This window comes from Oncorhynchus keta, chromosome 2 (genome assembly GCF_023373465.1).
Source record: "Oncorhynchus keta strain PuntledgeMale-10-30-2019 chromosome 2, Oket_V2, whole genome shotgun sequence".
NCBI lineage: Eukaryota > Metazoa > Chordata > Actinopteri > Salmoniformes > Salmonidae > Oncorhynchus > Oncorhynchus keta.
The window spans coordinates 31,827,597-31,844,882 of NC_068422.1; the positions used below are offsets into that span (position 1 = coordinate 31,827,597).

A 17,286-nucleotide genomic window follows, 5' to 3' on the forward strand; every position below is an offset into this window, starting at 1 on the left:
AATGAAGTACCTTGCTGTGATTATTTTCAATTAAAATGGTTAAAAAAAAAAACATTTTTTAAATGCAATTTCTCAAGCAAGAATTTTGCTAGGACTGTCTGGGAGTGTTCTGACAGAGGAGCCGAATGAGAAGGATGTGTAACCTGAACTAGCTGTTTGTCAGAGAGGAGGGCAAACTCTCTTTGTTATTGGTCTACGAATGTATACTGCTGGTGATGTCACCAGGAAGTTAAAAAAATCCACCCAGCCAAACAAGCTGAAATTTCAGACGACATTTTCAAACAGCTCTTACACTAAAAGGGAATTACCGTCATTTTCACAATTTCACAGTATACCGGTAATTACAACCTCGTAGTGCGGAAATATATATAAATCACAGAAAAATCATGTTTTTGACTGCACCTTTAATGAAATTACTTAAATGTTTAAATTTCAATTGGACAAATTCTGTTGGTCATTAATGATGTGTGTCTGTTCGTGATGCAGATGGAATTACTGGAAGTGAGAAGACAGCAAGAGGAGGAGGAGAGGAGGAGAAATCCCCCACCTGCAGAGACCCAGACGGACACGACATCGCCACAGCAGAAGTACGATATGAGCCTGGAGCACCATACTGAAATAATGTGTTTGGTCTGTTTGTGTCTGCTCTGTGTCTATGTTTAGACTGAGCAGGCATGCTGTATTCTGGTGTTATGACTATCCCAGTGTGTTTATAAAGACTTAAGTACGGTGTTTGAGACTGAAAGTTTTCTGTGTGTGTTTATAGATACTGCAGTACAGCGTTGGAGACTGACTGTTGTCTCTATACTGTACGCTATGACTGTCCCAGTATGTTTATCCTGCACTATGTTTGAGACTTACTGTTGTGTCTCTGTGTGTTGTCCCTACAGGGAGGGTGAGCAGGTGTCTCTGAATGGACTGCCATCGGACCAGGACTCCCCTCGGGTTAGTTACCGCTCCCCAGCCTACCAAAAGTACAGCAGCTTTCAGACCCGCAGGACTGGGACTGGGCGAGAAAGGCGGGCGGGCTGGACCGTGACCCCCCAATGCCTGCCTTGCCCTTTGAACCCCTGCCCCCACCACAGGGAGAGGACTGTACACCCCTCTACCCCTGACCCCCCACCACCACCAATGGTTCTGACAGTTAGTTAGTCACACTTATTCCTCATTTACCATTTAGCCGTATCCTAATTCCATTACAGGAGACTATACTAATTCTACCTTGATTATTCCTTTTTATTTTTTATTTGCATAATGCATTTGAATGAAAATTAGCTTTGCTGATTGCAGTTTCATTTATTGTAGTTTTTATTCACCTAGTCTTATTTTATCATATGGATGTTGCAGGACTGAACATAGATGAACAGTAGCAGGGTACTAGATTTATTTTTTTGGGGGGCCAATCGTATAGTTATTTATGCTTTCGTCTTTTTATCTTCATATTCCTACAAACCGACTGGTACCTTTTATTGATACTGATCGAACACTCCGCTGAGGACGGCTGATAAACGCTAGCTGCAGCTCACAGGAGGCTGGTGGCACCTTCATTTGGGAGAACGGGATCATGGTAATGACTGGAGCGGAATCAGTGGATTGGTATCAAATACATCAAACATGTAGTTTCCAGGTGTTTGATGACATTCCATTTGCTCCGTTCTGGCCGTTATTATGAGCCGTTCTCCCTTCAGCAGCCTCCACTGCTGCAGCTAAATACTGTAGTATTTACTGATTAGATGTAAGCTGGGCTGAGATCAAATGAGAAAGTAGAAAGAAGATTAAACCGTTTTTGAGTTAGGCAACCCTATTTCAAAAGCAGTACAACATTTCCTAATTGAACATTTTGAGATTTGAGCAAAAGATAATTTATTTAATTGTATTCACTGTAGATTGACATGGTCTATTGACCTATTGACCCCAGAGAAAGGCATAATGGGACACAGAAGCACGACAGCACTACGTAGTCTAGAATGAGAATGAGCACAGCGTGTGGGTGTGTATATACGTGGGAACAAAGAAGAACACGCCCTCCTTCCCCCCCCCACTCGTATATTTTCTTTATATAAAACTTTTTTTCCCCTCTACTGTCAGGTTTTAGTCTTTATTCCCTATTTTTCCTCTCTCCCTTCTCTCTTCTATCCCTGTTTTTCTTCTCTTCGCCTCTCAGCCCAACACTCCTCTCCTCCCATCTCCATCCCTGATGATATTACTCTTTGTGTACGTTATTATTTACAAACTTACCATGTGGAACCTGAATAACTGACAGACAAAATACATGGCTTAATCGTTGCCTCAGTAATGCAGTTAAATCGTCTTCTTTAGTCTCAGGTTTCAAGTTGCCCCAGATCAAATCAACCAGGTCTCTTGCAAACTAGATTTTATCTCCATTACTTGCCTGAATAAATAAAGGTTAAATAAAATTCAAGAGAATAGGAAATCAAAAGTAGTAAGTAGCTATCTGCCCCAGATATCCATCCATCCATTTACATGACCTGCACATCCATACCACACGTTATACCACTGTCAGAAAGTACCATCTCAAATACCATTTCACTATGTATGATTCATTTCACTATGTATGATTCATTTCACTATGTATGATTCATTTCACTATGTATGATTCATTTCACTATGCTTCACCGTCGTAATTCTGTTTGTAGGGTTGTTCCAGTCATGGTGTGTGTGTAGAGGGGTGTAAGCACATTCCAATTTATTCCGGTCATTGGGTCTCAGTAGTTATATGATACCTACCTTCTTGTTTCTCATATCATTCTTCATGTTAGCTCTGTGCATCAGATCTTCATTTTATTCCTGGTCATGTTGCACGTTGAATCATTTCAGCATCCCCAACCCACTAACGCACATTCCCCAATAAAACATTGTTAGAGTCAATCACTCCCCATGTATGTCCGGTTTTTGTTGTCCTTGTGCCGTCTACAAAATAACACTGTTTTTGTCCTCATGTCTTATGTTAGGTATATTGTTTTGCATGTCATTAACATGTTGGTAATCACCTTTCACTTTCAGTGCCCACTGTTTTTGTGTTTTTTTTCTGTGTGTATTTTCTATGTTTTCATCCTGGGGTGGTTTTATACATATTGATGTACAATACTTTTTCAAATATTTTTTGGGTAACACTTTACTTGACACCCAGTGTCATAACACGCAGTCATAATCATGTCATATGTCGTAACAGCTGACATAACTTGTCATAAGTGTTATGACCATATGTCAGCTGTGGTTATGGTTATGACCATGTCATAACATGTTATGACACTCGGTGTCAAGTAAAGTGTCATTGATTTTTCATACCCTTTTTTAAATGTAATTTTCTTGTTGATATCATTTATCCAGTAGACTTCTGACAATAAATCTCCAGTATTTTGCTTTGGTGTAAAAAGGTACCCATCCAAACTGAGAGATCAATGTTTGAGCAATTCTAAGTTTAGTGTTTTTAGTTCTGCAAAAGGGTCATTTCTAAGGGAACTACAGTTACTGCTATCAAAGTGATCCTCCTTCACAGTAATCAAACTTTGAGATGATCAGACTTCTTTCCGTATTTATGTGGAGGTAACTGGGTTCATATTATAAGAGTATATTTGGAGAGTATATTTGAGATAGAATGAGGGTGCAGATGTGACCATTGATAATATGATTACCTATATGAGTGTTAGCCCAAGCGAAAACTATTTTAGCTTTTACCCTGAACATTTAACAAAGAGGTGGTGAGAAATATCAGTCCCATGTTGCACCAATCGAACGGTGCAAAACCTGGCAGCGATGCAGTCCAGTATTGGTGGTCCAGCCGATGGCAGGATCTCTGTATAAGCATCCAGGATTTGTCCATCGCCTGGCAAGCTCTCAGTAAAAGTGTCCACGATTGGTCCAGCCTTGAAGAGCTCAGTAATGGGTAATAAGTGACAAATTGGAGTGGGTGTGTTGTGATAAAATCTTTTAACTGGCCAATTTTGCATTCCCCTTCATACCGTAAAATGAATAATGAGTTCAAGCAATTGTGTTAATTGTTTGGGATTTTATTTTGGACTTTATCTCCCTTTCGCTGGCTTTCTCTTTCTCTCCAACAATATTTTGTGTGGGTGTGGCAATGTGGTTTGCATGTCTTAACCCCTGATCTGTGCATGTCTTTGAAATTATCTCTCTCGCTGTCTCGGCTGGACTCCGGTCCCATTTTAACCAATCCCATAAACCAAAGCTCTTCTAAATCTGTATGGTCCCAGCTTTTCTCAGAATCTATATAAATTGATTTTTATCTGCAAAGTCTCCGCCTAACTGTGCTTAGATGGGTCGGAATCTGAGTTAGTCAAACAGTGAGTTAGTATAAGTGAGAGTGAATCCAACTGTGAGTTAGTGTAAGTGAGTCATTTTAGAGGCTGTTCGTCTCAAGATTCGGATGGAGTCAGAGAGGTTCATGATGAATCAGTCAGATTGAGTCGTTTGATCAGAGTCAAGTTAGTGTAGAAGTAAAAAAAATCAACTGTCCCAAGTAGATGGCATTCAATGTTGGAGAGATGGAGTGAGAGGGTTCGAGATAGGAGTCAGAAAGAGACTGAGATGGAGTTAAACACTTGATAAGTTTCACTCCAGGCACTGAACCTTAAGACCTGAGACACTGTGGGTGACACAGAGATTGAGACATGATGTAAGAATAGCACAAACACTCAGTTCTGGGGTTCAGTGTCTGCCATTCATATTTTGATGAAGCTGGGCTATAATTGTGAAATTCAGGCACGTTTAAAAATTTGATGCTGGTGTAATGGCATTGTTTTGATTTATACAAATACCTACCCAGAGGCTGTTTTACTCATCAAATGGAAATAAGGACACATATTGTGATGAAAATATTTTGGGGGGTATCATTTACAGTAGAGTAGGCCTAGTCGTATAGAATACCCCTTTCTACTTAACTTTACTTGTCTTAAAGCCATTGTGATATAATATAGCAATCAAACGGAAAGTACTGAATGTTTCTACACAGCCTCTGATCCTGCTATGAATGAAGCCAACTCTCTGATTTCCATCCCCACTGTGTGTTTTGTCTACCAAGCCCCAGCTTTCTCTAATACCAGTTTCTGTCTACCTCAGGACAATGGGGAGGGAAGTGACATTGTAAATGGGGTGGCGGAGCCCAGCCCAGGCGGGTCGCCCAGTGCAGCACGCAAGGGCAAGCCCAGCCAGGCTGCCACGCTGCCGGCCAAGTCCCTGGACTCAACCCCAGTCAACCAGATGGAAGGCCTCCTGCACCGCAAACATGAGTGGGAGGGTCACAACAAGAAGGCATCCAGCAGGTACACACACACACACACACACACACACACACACACACAATTCACATACACTCCCCTTAGTATTTATTTGGACAGCGAAGCTAAATCTTTTAATTTGGCTCTAAACTCCAGCATTTTGGATTTGATAGGCGACAATACAGGATGCCACCTTTTATTTGAGGGTATTTTCATATCTGTTTCACGGTTTAGAAATGAAAGCACTTTATGTATCTAGTCCCCCCATTTTAAGGTGATACATAGTCAAATTCACTTATAGTGTATTAAATGTAGTCAAAAGTTTAGTATTTCGTCCCATATTCCTAGCACGCATTGACTACATTGAGCTTGTGACTCTACAAACTTGTTGGATGCATTTGCAGTTTATTTTGGTTGTGCTTCGGCTGTTTTGCCCAATATAAATGAATGGTAAATAGTGTATTGTGTCATTTTTGAGTCGCTTATTGTAAATAAGAATGGAATATGTTTCTGAGCACTTCTACATTAATGTGGATGCTACCATGGGGGCATGGTCTTTGCATCTAACGTTCTCACTCATCATTATTAACAAATCATTCATGATTATCCATAATCATGGTAGCATCCACATTAATGTAGAAGTGTTCAGAAACTAATTCTTTTCTTATTTACAATAACATTTGTAATACATTATTTACCATTCATTTCAATTGGGCACGACATAATCGGAAACACAACCAAAACAACCTGCAAATGCATCCAACAAGTTTGTAGAGTCACAAGCTTGATGTCATTGTGTGCTATGAATATGGGAATAAATTCTAAGTGCATTTGTCCAAATATGCACCTTCAAATGAGGGAACTAGATACATAAAGCGCTTTAATTTTTAAACCGATATGAAAACACCCTTTTCCATAAAAGGTGACATTGTGTACTGTCGCCGCATAAAACAATTGATCTCAAATCCAAAACACTGGAGTATAGAGCCAAATTAAACGTTTTCGCCATATAAATACATAGGGGAGTTAACATGTATGCTTACTGGACATGTTCATGCATGCCAAATACTTTCCCCTTACAATAATGCCAACATTTTATTTAGCTGAACAGACTCTGATAACTGTGTTTCCTGTGGTTTCAGATCCTGGCACAATGTGTATTGTGTGATCAACAACTGGGAAATGGGCTTCTACAAAGACATTAAGAGTGCCAGCCAGGGCATCCCCTATCACAGCGAGATCCCCATCAGCCTGAAGGACGCTGCATGTGAGATCGCCCTCGATTACAAGAAGAAGAAGCATGTGTTCAAACTGAAGTGAGCACTATTTGCTGTATAGCTCCCTATGTGTCTTGTATTATCAGAAGATGAGCTCTTGCATACAGTACAGTAGTTAGCTTGACTTATTACTCAAGTTTTTATTTTCCTTTTACAGAGCTACAGATGGGAATGAGTATCTCTTCCAAGCCAAAGATGACGTAAGCTTGCTTAGCTTTTAATTTGTACATTGTGCATGAAGGACAGAATATCTTCCTCCTGTGAATGTTGTGTATCCTTTGCTGTCTTTAGTCCTTGTCTCTTACGAGGATCACGTGGGTGTCTGAGTGTTGCTGTATTGATGTGATCTGTGTTGTGTGTCCTGATAAATCCTCGTCTGGGCCGCAGGAGGAGATGAACTCGTGGATGCAGGCCATCTCCAGTGCTGCGTCCTCTGATAAGACCGAGATGACCCCCAGCAGCCATAGCACCCCCGCATCCAGCCGAGCCCAGACCTTGCCCGCCTCTGTTGCCCTGGCAACCGAATCCAGCCCAGGCAAGCGCGAGAAAGACAAAGAAAAACGCTTCAGCCTTTTCAGCAAAAAGAAGTAGATCCTCCTCCCCAGCCCCTTCAATGCCATTCCTCTTCTCTCTTCTCTCCCCTGCTCCTGTTCCTCTTAAAGCGAGACTCCAGCATGCAAGCTCAGAGCCAAAACTCCACACTCTGTGCCTAACAATCCAACAGCCGGGCTCAGAGGTCGACCACAGTATGGTGTTTTCTTTTTTAAGATAAGGAACACAAAAAAATACAAACAATTATGTTAAGGTAGATTTGATGCTTTGGGCAGCTGCCATTGTAAACCATCCAGAAGTCGCCGCTGAAAAACAGGATAGGGTTTCTAGTTAAGATTTCTTTCTATTTTCTCTCTTTTCCTGCTTTCATCTCTGCTTTTCACTTGTTGTTTTTTCCCCAGTTCTTTTTGTAATTCTATGTAGTTTCTAGGGTCTGTCCTCAGTTTTGTGAGGCTATCATTGAAAGATGACTTCTGCGGTTGAAAAGCAAAGTCAGCGGTGCTTTGAACTGTGTGTATAACTTGTGTATAACAAACTATTAAAAAAACGTTTCATTTCACTTACTAATAACAAGCCCTACAACATTATAAGCTTCAATATAGTCTCTCTTTTTTTTCCAAAAATGTAGTATGACATTAATTTGAATGAAAAGATCATATTGTAAAATGTAATCCTATACCTACTCGGGCTCAAGTAATTACTAAAACCAGTCAGAATGTTGGATATCCATGAAGAACTACAACACACATGAAGGTTTATTTCTGTCATTTTTCAAAACATTATTAAACATTGTTTTCCTATGTATTTGAGTTGCATTATAATGTATGTTTAAAATATATTTAGTACAAAGTATAAAAATTAGATGTACAAAACAATAAACACTTTAAGCATTGTTGTTAAGTAGAAAAGTGGATTCTAAGGCAAATACTGGAATAAGGTTGCTTGCTTGTTGGCTATAGCACCGCATATTATCATTTTGCTACATTCTCTAGCTATTTGATAAATAGTGTGCATTTCTCTGTCACTGTAACTATTGTAATGAAATATTTCTTCATATTGCACAATCAATGCCACGATGGGAGAAAGCTTGTTTGCCATAGCGACGCCTCTAGGTATGTAGTTTAATATGGACCATTGTCACATGTAGATGGAACTGCACCCGTAGACTTTTGCCCTCTCTGTTAAATATGTGCAAATCCATTAAATTGCTTTTAAGATGATGTCTGTCTCTTGTGTTTTCAGTACTACAGCGTCACACCAAATCAGCAACAATTCCTCATGTCATTACTGCTTCTATACGATTGAATACATTTTCATGAAATCATGCCTCATTCAGTGCAAGCACTATGTTCTCATTCATTAAAAAAACCACCAAGCAATTACAGAGCTATTACGATGTAACAATGAAATTAATGGCAGAATAAATCCTGTCTCCTTTGACTTCATTTAGGCAACAGATTTTTGACTGCCCCTAAATGTGTGCACCATCTAGTGGCGTTATGGAGATTTTACAGCCAGTGTTGAACATTTCTGCAGAACGCATATCTCGTTCCCAGACACCTAGGCCTGGGTAAGAGGCTAGCAGAAAACTAAACAATATATCACTGGAAAAATACAAATACACCTTTTTAATTTGTTTTAATATGAGACGAAAGAACACTATGGGCAACAGTTTGGTAAAATGGCTTAGCGTGCTGAGTTTGATTTTCGGGTATGTTAAAACTCAAAATGGCATAGATTATTGAGATTACAGGTGGCCTGTTAAATTGACCAGTTCTATCCCCTCTACAAACATCAGGATTTAGGTTGGTCCGTTTTTGGGGATATGGGTGAAGCTTGCCTCTAAACGAATGTGAGAATACCGTGTTTGACCTTGCAAGACTATCTAGGGTGAGGCTTGAGAATCCTCTATGATTAAAACTGAGAGTAAAATAATTGGACCATAGTTCTTAACCATTTTGCTTTAATTTAGAAATCCTTTCTTAGCAATGACCATGAATGAAAGAAGACCACAAAGAAGACTCAGTGTTTACAGATTATAATTTGTCTACTAAACATCAAAGTAACCCCATTGGCAGAGTTTTCTATCACCTCTGAGTAATCTAACAGCCAACCTGAGGGGACAGGAGTATGGGATATATATAGATATATATATTTTTTTAGATGATCAGATTAACTATGCTCCAGTATCTCTCGTATTGGGAGAGAGCAGAGACGTTCCGTCATCACTTCTATCACAAGAGGGCACAAGAGTACCAGTAAACTGAGAACTCAGACTGCCCTTCACACAAGGACATTATACACTGAGTGTACAAAACATTAGGAACTGCTCTTTCCACGACAGACTGACCAGGTGAATCAAAGTGAAAGCTAAGATCCTTTATTAATGTCACCTGTTAAATCCACTTCAAACAGTGTAGAGAAAGGGGAGACAGGTTAAAGAATACGTTTTACACTTTGAGACAATTGAGACGTGGATTGTGTATGTATGCCATTCAGAGGGTGAATGGGCAAGACAAAAGATTGAAGTGGCTTTGAACATGGTAGTAGGTGCCAGGCGCACCGGTCAACAGTTTCCTGTGTGTATCGAGAATGGTCCACCACCTAAAGGACTTCCAGCCAACTTGACACAACTGTGGGACGCAATGGAGTCAACATGGGCCAGCATCCCTGTGGAATGCTTTCAACACCTTGTAAAGTCCATGCCCCGACGAATTGAGGCTGTTCTGGGGGCAAAGGGGGGTGCAACTCAATATTAGGAAGGTGTTCCTAATGTTTTGTACACTGTGTAGATAGGTCTGTTCTGTCAACCCTGACAACCAGGTATCTCCTGTCAATCAAAAATATTGCACTGCAATCAAATCAAATCAAATTGATTTGTCACATACACATGGTTAGCAGATGTTAATGCGAGTGTAGCGAAATGCTTGTGCTTCTAGTTCCAACAATGCAGTAATAACCAACTACCAATACTACCTTATACACACAAGTGTAAAGGGATAAAGAATATGTACATAAAGATATATGAATGAGTGATGGTACAGAACGGCATAGGCAAGATGCAGTAGGTATCGAGTACAGTATATACATATGAGATGAGTAATGTAGGGTATGTAAACAAAGTGGCATAGATTAAAGTGGCTAGCGATACATGTATTACATAAAGATGCAGTAGATGATATAGAGTACAGTATATGCATATGAGATGATTAATGTAGGGTATGTAAACATTATATTAAGTAGCATTGTTTAAAGTGGCTAGTGATATATTTTACTTCAATTTCCATCAATTCCCATTAATAAAGTGGCTGGAGTTGAGTGAGTGTGTTGGCAGCAGCCACTCAATGTTAGTGGTGGCTGTTTAACAGTCTGATGGCCTTGAGATAGAAGCTGTTTTTCAGTCTCTCGGTCCCTGCTTTGATGCACCTGTACTGACCTTGCATTCTGGATGATAGCGGGGTGAACAGGCAGTGGCTTGGGTGGTTGTTGTCCTTGATGATCTTTATGGCCTTCCTGTGACATCGGGTGGTGTAGGTGTCCTGGAGGGCAGGTAGTTTGCCCCCGGTGATGCGTTGTGCAGACCTCACTACCCTCTGGAGAGCCTTACGGTTGTGAGCGGAGCAGTTGCCGTACCAGGCGGTGATACCCGACAGGATGCCCGACAGGATGCTCTCGATTGTGCATCTGTAGAAGTTTGTGAGTGCTTTTGGTGACAAGCCGAATTTCTTCAGCCTCCTGAGGTTGAAGAGGCGCTGCTGCGCCTTCTTCATGACGCTGTCTGTGTGGGTGGACCAATTCAGTTTGTCCGTGATGTGTACGCCGAGGAACTTAAAACTTACTACCCTCTCCACTATTGTCCCATCAATGTGGATAGGGGGGTGCTCCCTCTGCTGTTTCCTGAAGTCCACAATCATCTCCTTTGTTTTGTTGACGTTGAGTGTGAGGTTATTTTCCTGACACCACACTCCGAGGGCCCTCACCTCCTCCCTGTAGGCCGTCTCGTCGTTGTTGGTAATCAAGCCTACCACTGCCTACCACTGATGATTGAGTTGGAGACATGCATGGCCACGCAGTCGTGGGTGAACAGGGAGTACAGGAGAGGGCTCAGAACGCACCCTTGTGGGGCCCCAGTGTTGAGGATCAGCGGGGTGGAGATGTTGTTACCTACGCTCACCACCGGGGGGCGGCCCGTCAGGAAGTCCAGTAGCCAGTTGCACAGGGCGGGGTCGAGACCCAAGAATACCCATTTGGATTCATGTGCTCAACAAATCAATACAATTTGAAGCTAGTTATCCACTGCATCAATTCAAACAGTGACATGCAATTACTTTGTGCATCTGTAGTATTTTTTATTTTACTAGTCACAAGGAATATGAGGCAGGATTCAAGACAGTAGTCTTGTCTAATACTTAATTATATGCTTGATTGCACACAAATAGTGCATGAAATTAACCACAAACATAGAACATCTCTTATTTTTACAGAATCACCCAGCATGCCCTGGTTAGAGGAGTGAGGGAGGGGATTATGTATTATAACAAAGTAACATTAGGCCATCAACCAAATTATAAACCATAAGGAAGTATAACAAGTGCTTTGTCTCCCTCCCAGCACCATGACAACATGAACAGTTGTCATCGTTAGATTAAGCTTCGCAGTGATATAGAAGCTTATTCTGATGCTAAGGTCAGGCTGGTTGGGGCATAGTATGGTATATAGTCCGATCAGATTATTGGCACCCTTGATAAAGCCAAGAAAAAAGACTGTATGCAATGAATAATAGCAATTGTATTAGTATAAAATAATATAATATAATTGTACCTTTTTTTAGCATACAATATAGCTCCCTATTTGTATTGTAATTATTTTATAGTATATTTTGCTCTTCTTTATCAAGGGTGCCAATAATGGACCTTACTGTATATAGGTTATAGCCAGTTCCTTTTGTGCTTTATCCAATGCCTCTATCAATAATTCTCATACCATCCATGCTTGATGGCGTGCATGGCAACAAACGTCAGAGGAGTTGGCTAAGCACAAGCAGATCTTGGGTTGGGTGGAGCAGTAATACAAACCTCGAGCAGTTGCTATGTTGAGGAATCGGTAAGCCGCTAGAGTCCCATGGGAGTTGTCAGTCAAGGTCTTTGTGAACATGACTGTTAGTGTGCAAGAATAATATTAATTCAGCCAACTCCTCTCACTTGCAACATATTCACAGAGAGCCCTATATGAGGCCCTAAGAATGGCACGGTAGATTGCGCTGGCTCTCCAGTAAAGTCTGTCACCGTTGTCTAAGGGGCTGTCTAAGGGGCTGGCAATGGCATGCTCTACTTAGCATTTGAGAACAATCTACATAACATCCATTCCAAGAGTCCAGCTTCCATCTAGAAAGACCTCTTGTTCCATATATAACATGTAAGGGATTTTTTTTTAAACCTTTATTTAACTAGGCAAGTCAGTTCGTATTTACAATGACGGCCTACCGCCTTGTTTAGGGGCAGATTGACAGGTTTTTACCTTGTCAGCTTGGGGATTCAATCTAGAAACCTTTCTGTTACTGGCCCAACACTCTAACCACAAGGCTACCTACCGCCCCAGTCAAAGAGTGGCATATGAATAATAAGTAAGGGGTTATGGTTGTTCAACCTTTTACAGAAAATGTAGCATAGGCTACTGGTGTTCAGTTTTGAGAGCCATGGATCCAATAGATATTCCGTTCTAGAATGCATCTGTGTATGATCTAAAGTATCACATGTGTGTTGAGGACTCCCTTTGGTTCAACTCTCTCCATTTTGATAAATCCTGATATTAATATTATTCAGGCTAAATTATTACATCCAATTTAGTTTCCTATTCGCGATTGAACTCCAATATCATCGACTATCCAACTTGTTACAAAAAACATTTATCAGTTGCTATTCGATTCAGTCAGTTCCTATTCAGTGTAATGCCTTTATTTTAATTGGGGCCTAAAATGATGATTAAATCAAAGTACATTTCTATCATATGAATTTACTCAATTATTGCTGATCGCAGAAGCTGCCATTCTGTTTTCATAGCTAACCGATGTTTTGTTGTATCTTTGGGTCTTCAGGACCTTGGATAGCGCTTTAGCACTGCTGACTGGTAGTTGTAGTTTTCAATGTTTTGGACCAATGAGAGAGGGGATGCCACAGACATAAATACATCAATACCCATAAACCAGTGCAGCTGGCCCCTTAACGTCGGCGGCAGGGCAGGGGTGGCTCGCAGAGCGACGTGGTAATAGCATTTCGAAAATAGAGAGAGGCTGTTCTGAAAAATATTACGCTAAATACTTGATGGGGAAAGTCTCCATTACGTTACTACATTAATATTAATACGCAATGAATAACACAGTACTAGACCTCTGCTCAGTTTTCCACCCCGGTTTATCATAGGCATCGCCTGTCATTCGCCCTTATGAGTAATAGGCTTCTGTCGCTTGCCGCACGGAATCCCTATTTTCATCAATCCATTTGAGATGCGGGAGATGCGACGGAGTCGCGCGGTGAGCGACTGTGTTTTGAAACCCATAGATTGTTTGCCTCTGCACGGAAGTTATCATATAATTTGCATTTTGGGGCGCCTTCACTCTGACAGCGGCGAACCAGCTGTGGCTGTCAGACAGTTTGCACTCTGTCGGAGTGATTTGCAGTGAAAATCCGTAATTCCTCACAATACTTCGACTCTTGGATTTACTTAAACCAGATTTGCCAATTGACGACAGACAGATTGCATGTTCGCCCTATTTTCTACGTGTTTGTTTGATTGAAATGTTTAGTTGTTAGTTATTGTCTTGGGAATTGTATAAAACCATAGTAACTATGGCTGGTGTTACAGTTGAGGATTAGTGTCCGGATTATATTTCAGCAGCAGCCGAATCCTCTAGCAATTGTGTTCATTTGCTGTTTGTTTATTTGGCCAGTTCTTCTGTTTTCGTTGTCATTTGAAAAGGAACCCATTTTAAATACATATAAAATAGCATTTAATGTGGAGTAAATTAACTTTAGTAATACATCATGGTAAGAGTGAAAACATATTTTTTTATGATGAAAATAATGCATTAATTCACAGTCTCTAAGAGTAGCCTAACATAGTAACCATTCAGGCAACACAGTTTTTAAAAGCAAAAATGATGAATAGACCTGAGGTGTGTGGTGTCGTGTCCTTGCTGGTATTTCTTCAAAACGCAATGTGCACATCTGCTGTAGAATGCGGGAATGAATTTTAAAATCGATAGCCTAGACTACAGGAAAATGGCATCTGTTAGGATTTTTCTCATTTTATCAGTCACTTTTCCATAAACTTTGCATATGCATGTCTGCGGTCCCTGTTGTCGTGTAGCCTACTTTAGAGTGGAATAATTCACAAAAGAAACCAGTTGTCAAATATAATGGCGGATCGGACTGCTCCGCGTTGCCAATTGAGATTAGAATGGATCTACGGGTACAGAGGGCATCAATGCCGAAACAACCTGTACTACACCGCTGGGAAAGAAGTGGTCTATTTCGTGGCTGGAGTCGGCGTGGTTTACAATACCAGAGAACACACTCAGAAGTTTTACCTGGGTCACAACGATGACATTATAAGGTGAGTGTTACTTGGAATGTATCGCTTTACCTACAGCCAATGAACACCAACAAGTATGTCGTAAAATACGTACAAAATGCGCACAAGTGTAAAATATGAATAATTTCAAATCAAAGTTTCTTTGTCGCATACACAGATTTGCAGATGTTATCGCAGGTGCAGCTAAATGCTTCTAGCTCCAACAGTGCAGTAATGCATAGCAATACAAAACAATACAGACATAAAACAAAAAGTAAAAAGAAAGAAATTAAGAAATATCAGAATGAACAATGTCAGTGTTCAAAGTAAAAATATAATCCTATATATATATAATGGTGTATAAAGACTGTATGGACATTATAAGAATAGAAAAGGTGTGTACAGCAGTAGTTATATAGGAGGATCCATGACTAGAATACAGTATATACATATAATGTGGTGTAAAACAGTATGTAAACATGATTAAAATGACCAGTGTTCATTGACTATGTACATAGGGCAGCAGTCTCTAAGGTAGAGCACCTGGTGGTTGCTAAGTGACTACGGTTCACATAGCTGATCAACTTTAAAACATAACATTTCCTCGGCCCCTCTCTTAGCCAGTTATCAAAATCACATACACATTTGATTGAATCTGTGGATCTTAATGAATTGCTTAATTAAAGCAATAAATTGACCCATGGCATCACTCCAGTGTTGCTCTGTCCAGTGGCCATGTGAGCCGTCACTGTGCAGAAGTAATGTGTAGCCTCGCCTGTCCAGAGAGCCTATAACCCAAGGGAGTCGTTGCAAGAATTCTATTCACAGAGATCATACTATTTGTACTATGACTTTCCTTAGATCTCTCATCACGTCTACCTATGTCAAAACAGCCATTTCAGTGCCACCAGTTGGTGGACAGCTCCTTGCTTTTTGAGTCAGCAACCATGATGATTTGAAAGCATGGAGCTGGCCAACAGTTCCTCACCCAAATAGTTATTCAAGAGCCAAAAAGGCCCTTAAAAGCTCTTGTCTCCCTTGGATGCCTGCAACTACAGCAGCAGTGCCCCCTGTAAAAGCACACACTGGAGAGGGGTTGAGGCTGGTGGATGTGTGAAATGTATAGTTCTTGATTCTGTATGCAAATATAGTATTTTTTTGAGAGCTTGAGCTGGCAGTGCAGATGGTCTTTGTTGTGGCTCAGCGATAGCAAGCCAAGCTGGTGCCAGCAAACCACAGTAACAACCCAAACACAAACATGATAAGCCCTGGTCTGTAGTTGTCCTCAGTCATGCTTGAAACGACAAGGCTCACTGCAAAGCCGCTGTTCATAGCTAGTCAATGCAAAGTCCTCCTGAGGTCACAGAGCACAATCAAACTGGTTGAAGCCTACAGTGTTGGTGAGATTGTAACACCAATCCATCCCCATCTACTTTGGTTACAATAACATTTTAGTCATTTAGCAGACGCTCTTATCCAGGGCGACTTACAGGAGCAATCGGGGTTAAGTGCCTTGCTCAAGGGCACATCGATATATTTTTCACCTAGTCGGCTCATGGATTCTAAATAGTGACATTTCGGTTACTGGCCCAACGCTCCTAACCGCTAGGCTACCAGCCTTGTTGAAAAGGTTTTAAATAGTCCACTGTTATTTCTCTCCACTCTGTCAGGGAATCATTCTACTGCAGACACTTTATCACAGTCGTTGTATTGATGGATTAGGTCTGTGATTGCGCCAGTCATATTGATGAATTAAATCCATGTTGGGCCTATAATTTCTGAATAAAGGCCTTTTCAGTGGACACTCCCCGCTGTTGAACAGTTATTACATGTCTCCATGGCCAGGACTGAACAACAAAAAAACTGTGATTTGTAACACAATTGGGCCTACTCCCCTTCAGAAATATATAGATCTAGATATAGTGGATTTGTTTAGTGGTGCACTTTTATTGAATAGTTGATTAAAACTTGTTTATGCCTGTTACACATTCTCTAGTCATACATGTCAGTCACTCAATATTGAGGGTAGCTGGAGCACTGGACCTAGATGCTCTGGGAAACCATTGAAACAGCCAGAACCTGAACTCGGAGAGACCCCATTGCATATTCAATGGATGTGATGAATGATAACGTCCAGTATACAGATCAGCTTCATCTACACAGAAGTGTTGGTACCTTTCCCATGTTTCGGAAAGAGCTGGAGAGCCTATTTCGATGTACCATGTTAAATATGTTATTTCATGTTATTTCCATGTAGCCTAAAATACTTAGAGTTTTATCGCAAAATCTGTGAGTGATATACAAGTATTGCGGATTTCTCCAAACGGGGCCTCACGAGTGGCTCAGCGGTCTAAGGCACTGCTTGAGACATGAGGCATCACTACCGACCCCTTGCGGTGGGCCGGGCGCCTGCAGGCTAACTTCAGTCGTCAGTTGAACGATGTTTCCTCTGGCACATTGCTGCGGCTGGATACTGGGTTAAGCGGGGCGGGTGTAAAGAAGTGCGGTTTGGCGGGTCATGTTTCGGAGGACGATTGGCTTGACCTTTGCCTCTCCCGAGCCCGTTGGGGAGTTGAGGTGATGAGACAAGATCGTAATTGGATATCATGAAATTGGGGAGAAAAAGTGAG

The 17,286-nt window shown here is 41.0% G+C and overlaps 2 protein-coding genes across 6 annotated transcripts in view; both read left to right on the top strand.

Annotated features, from left to right (window-relative positions):
* The window catches only part of LOC118399352 (spectrin beta chain, non-erythrocytic 1), a 119,068-nt gene extending 110,761 nt beyond the window's left edge, over nucleotides 1-8,307 (top strand). For both annotated transcript variants that reach the window (XM_035795379.2, XM_035795370.1), the window contains 6 exons: nucleotides 487-587; nucleotides 891-945; nucleotides 5,101-5,303; nucleotides 6,401-6,574; nucleotides 6,693-6,735; nucleotides 6,923-8,307. In XM_035795379.2, coding sequence (XP_035651272.1) covers nucleotides 487-587; nucleotides 891-945; nucleotides 5,101-5,303; nucleotides 6,401-6,574; nucleotides 6,693-6,735; nucleotides 6,923-7,126 — 780 coding nt within the window. In that variant the 3' untranslated portion in view covers nucleotides 7,127-8,307. The remainder of the gene's footprint in view (nucleotides 1-486; nucleotides 588-890; nucleotides 946-5,100; nucleotides 5,304-6,400; nucleotides 6,575-6,692; nucleotides 6,736-6,922) is intronic.
* A 5,073-nt stretch (nucleotides 8,308-13,380) lies between these two features.
* LOC118399362 (echinoderm microtubule-associated protein-like 6) overlaps nucleotides 13,381-17,286 on the top strand; it is an 88,028-nt gene continuing 84,122 nt past the window's right edge. For all 4 annotated transcript variants that reach the window (XM_052475277.1, XM_052475285.1, XM_052475278.1 and 1 more), the window contains exon 1: nucleotides 13,381-14,698. In XM_052475277.1, coding sequence (XP_052331237.1) covers nucleotides 14,502-14,698 — 197 coding nt within the window. In that variant the 5' untranslated portion in view covers nucleotides 13,381-14,501. The remainder of the gene's footprint in view (nucleotides 14,699-17,286) is intronic.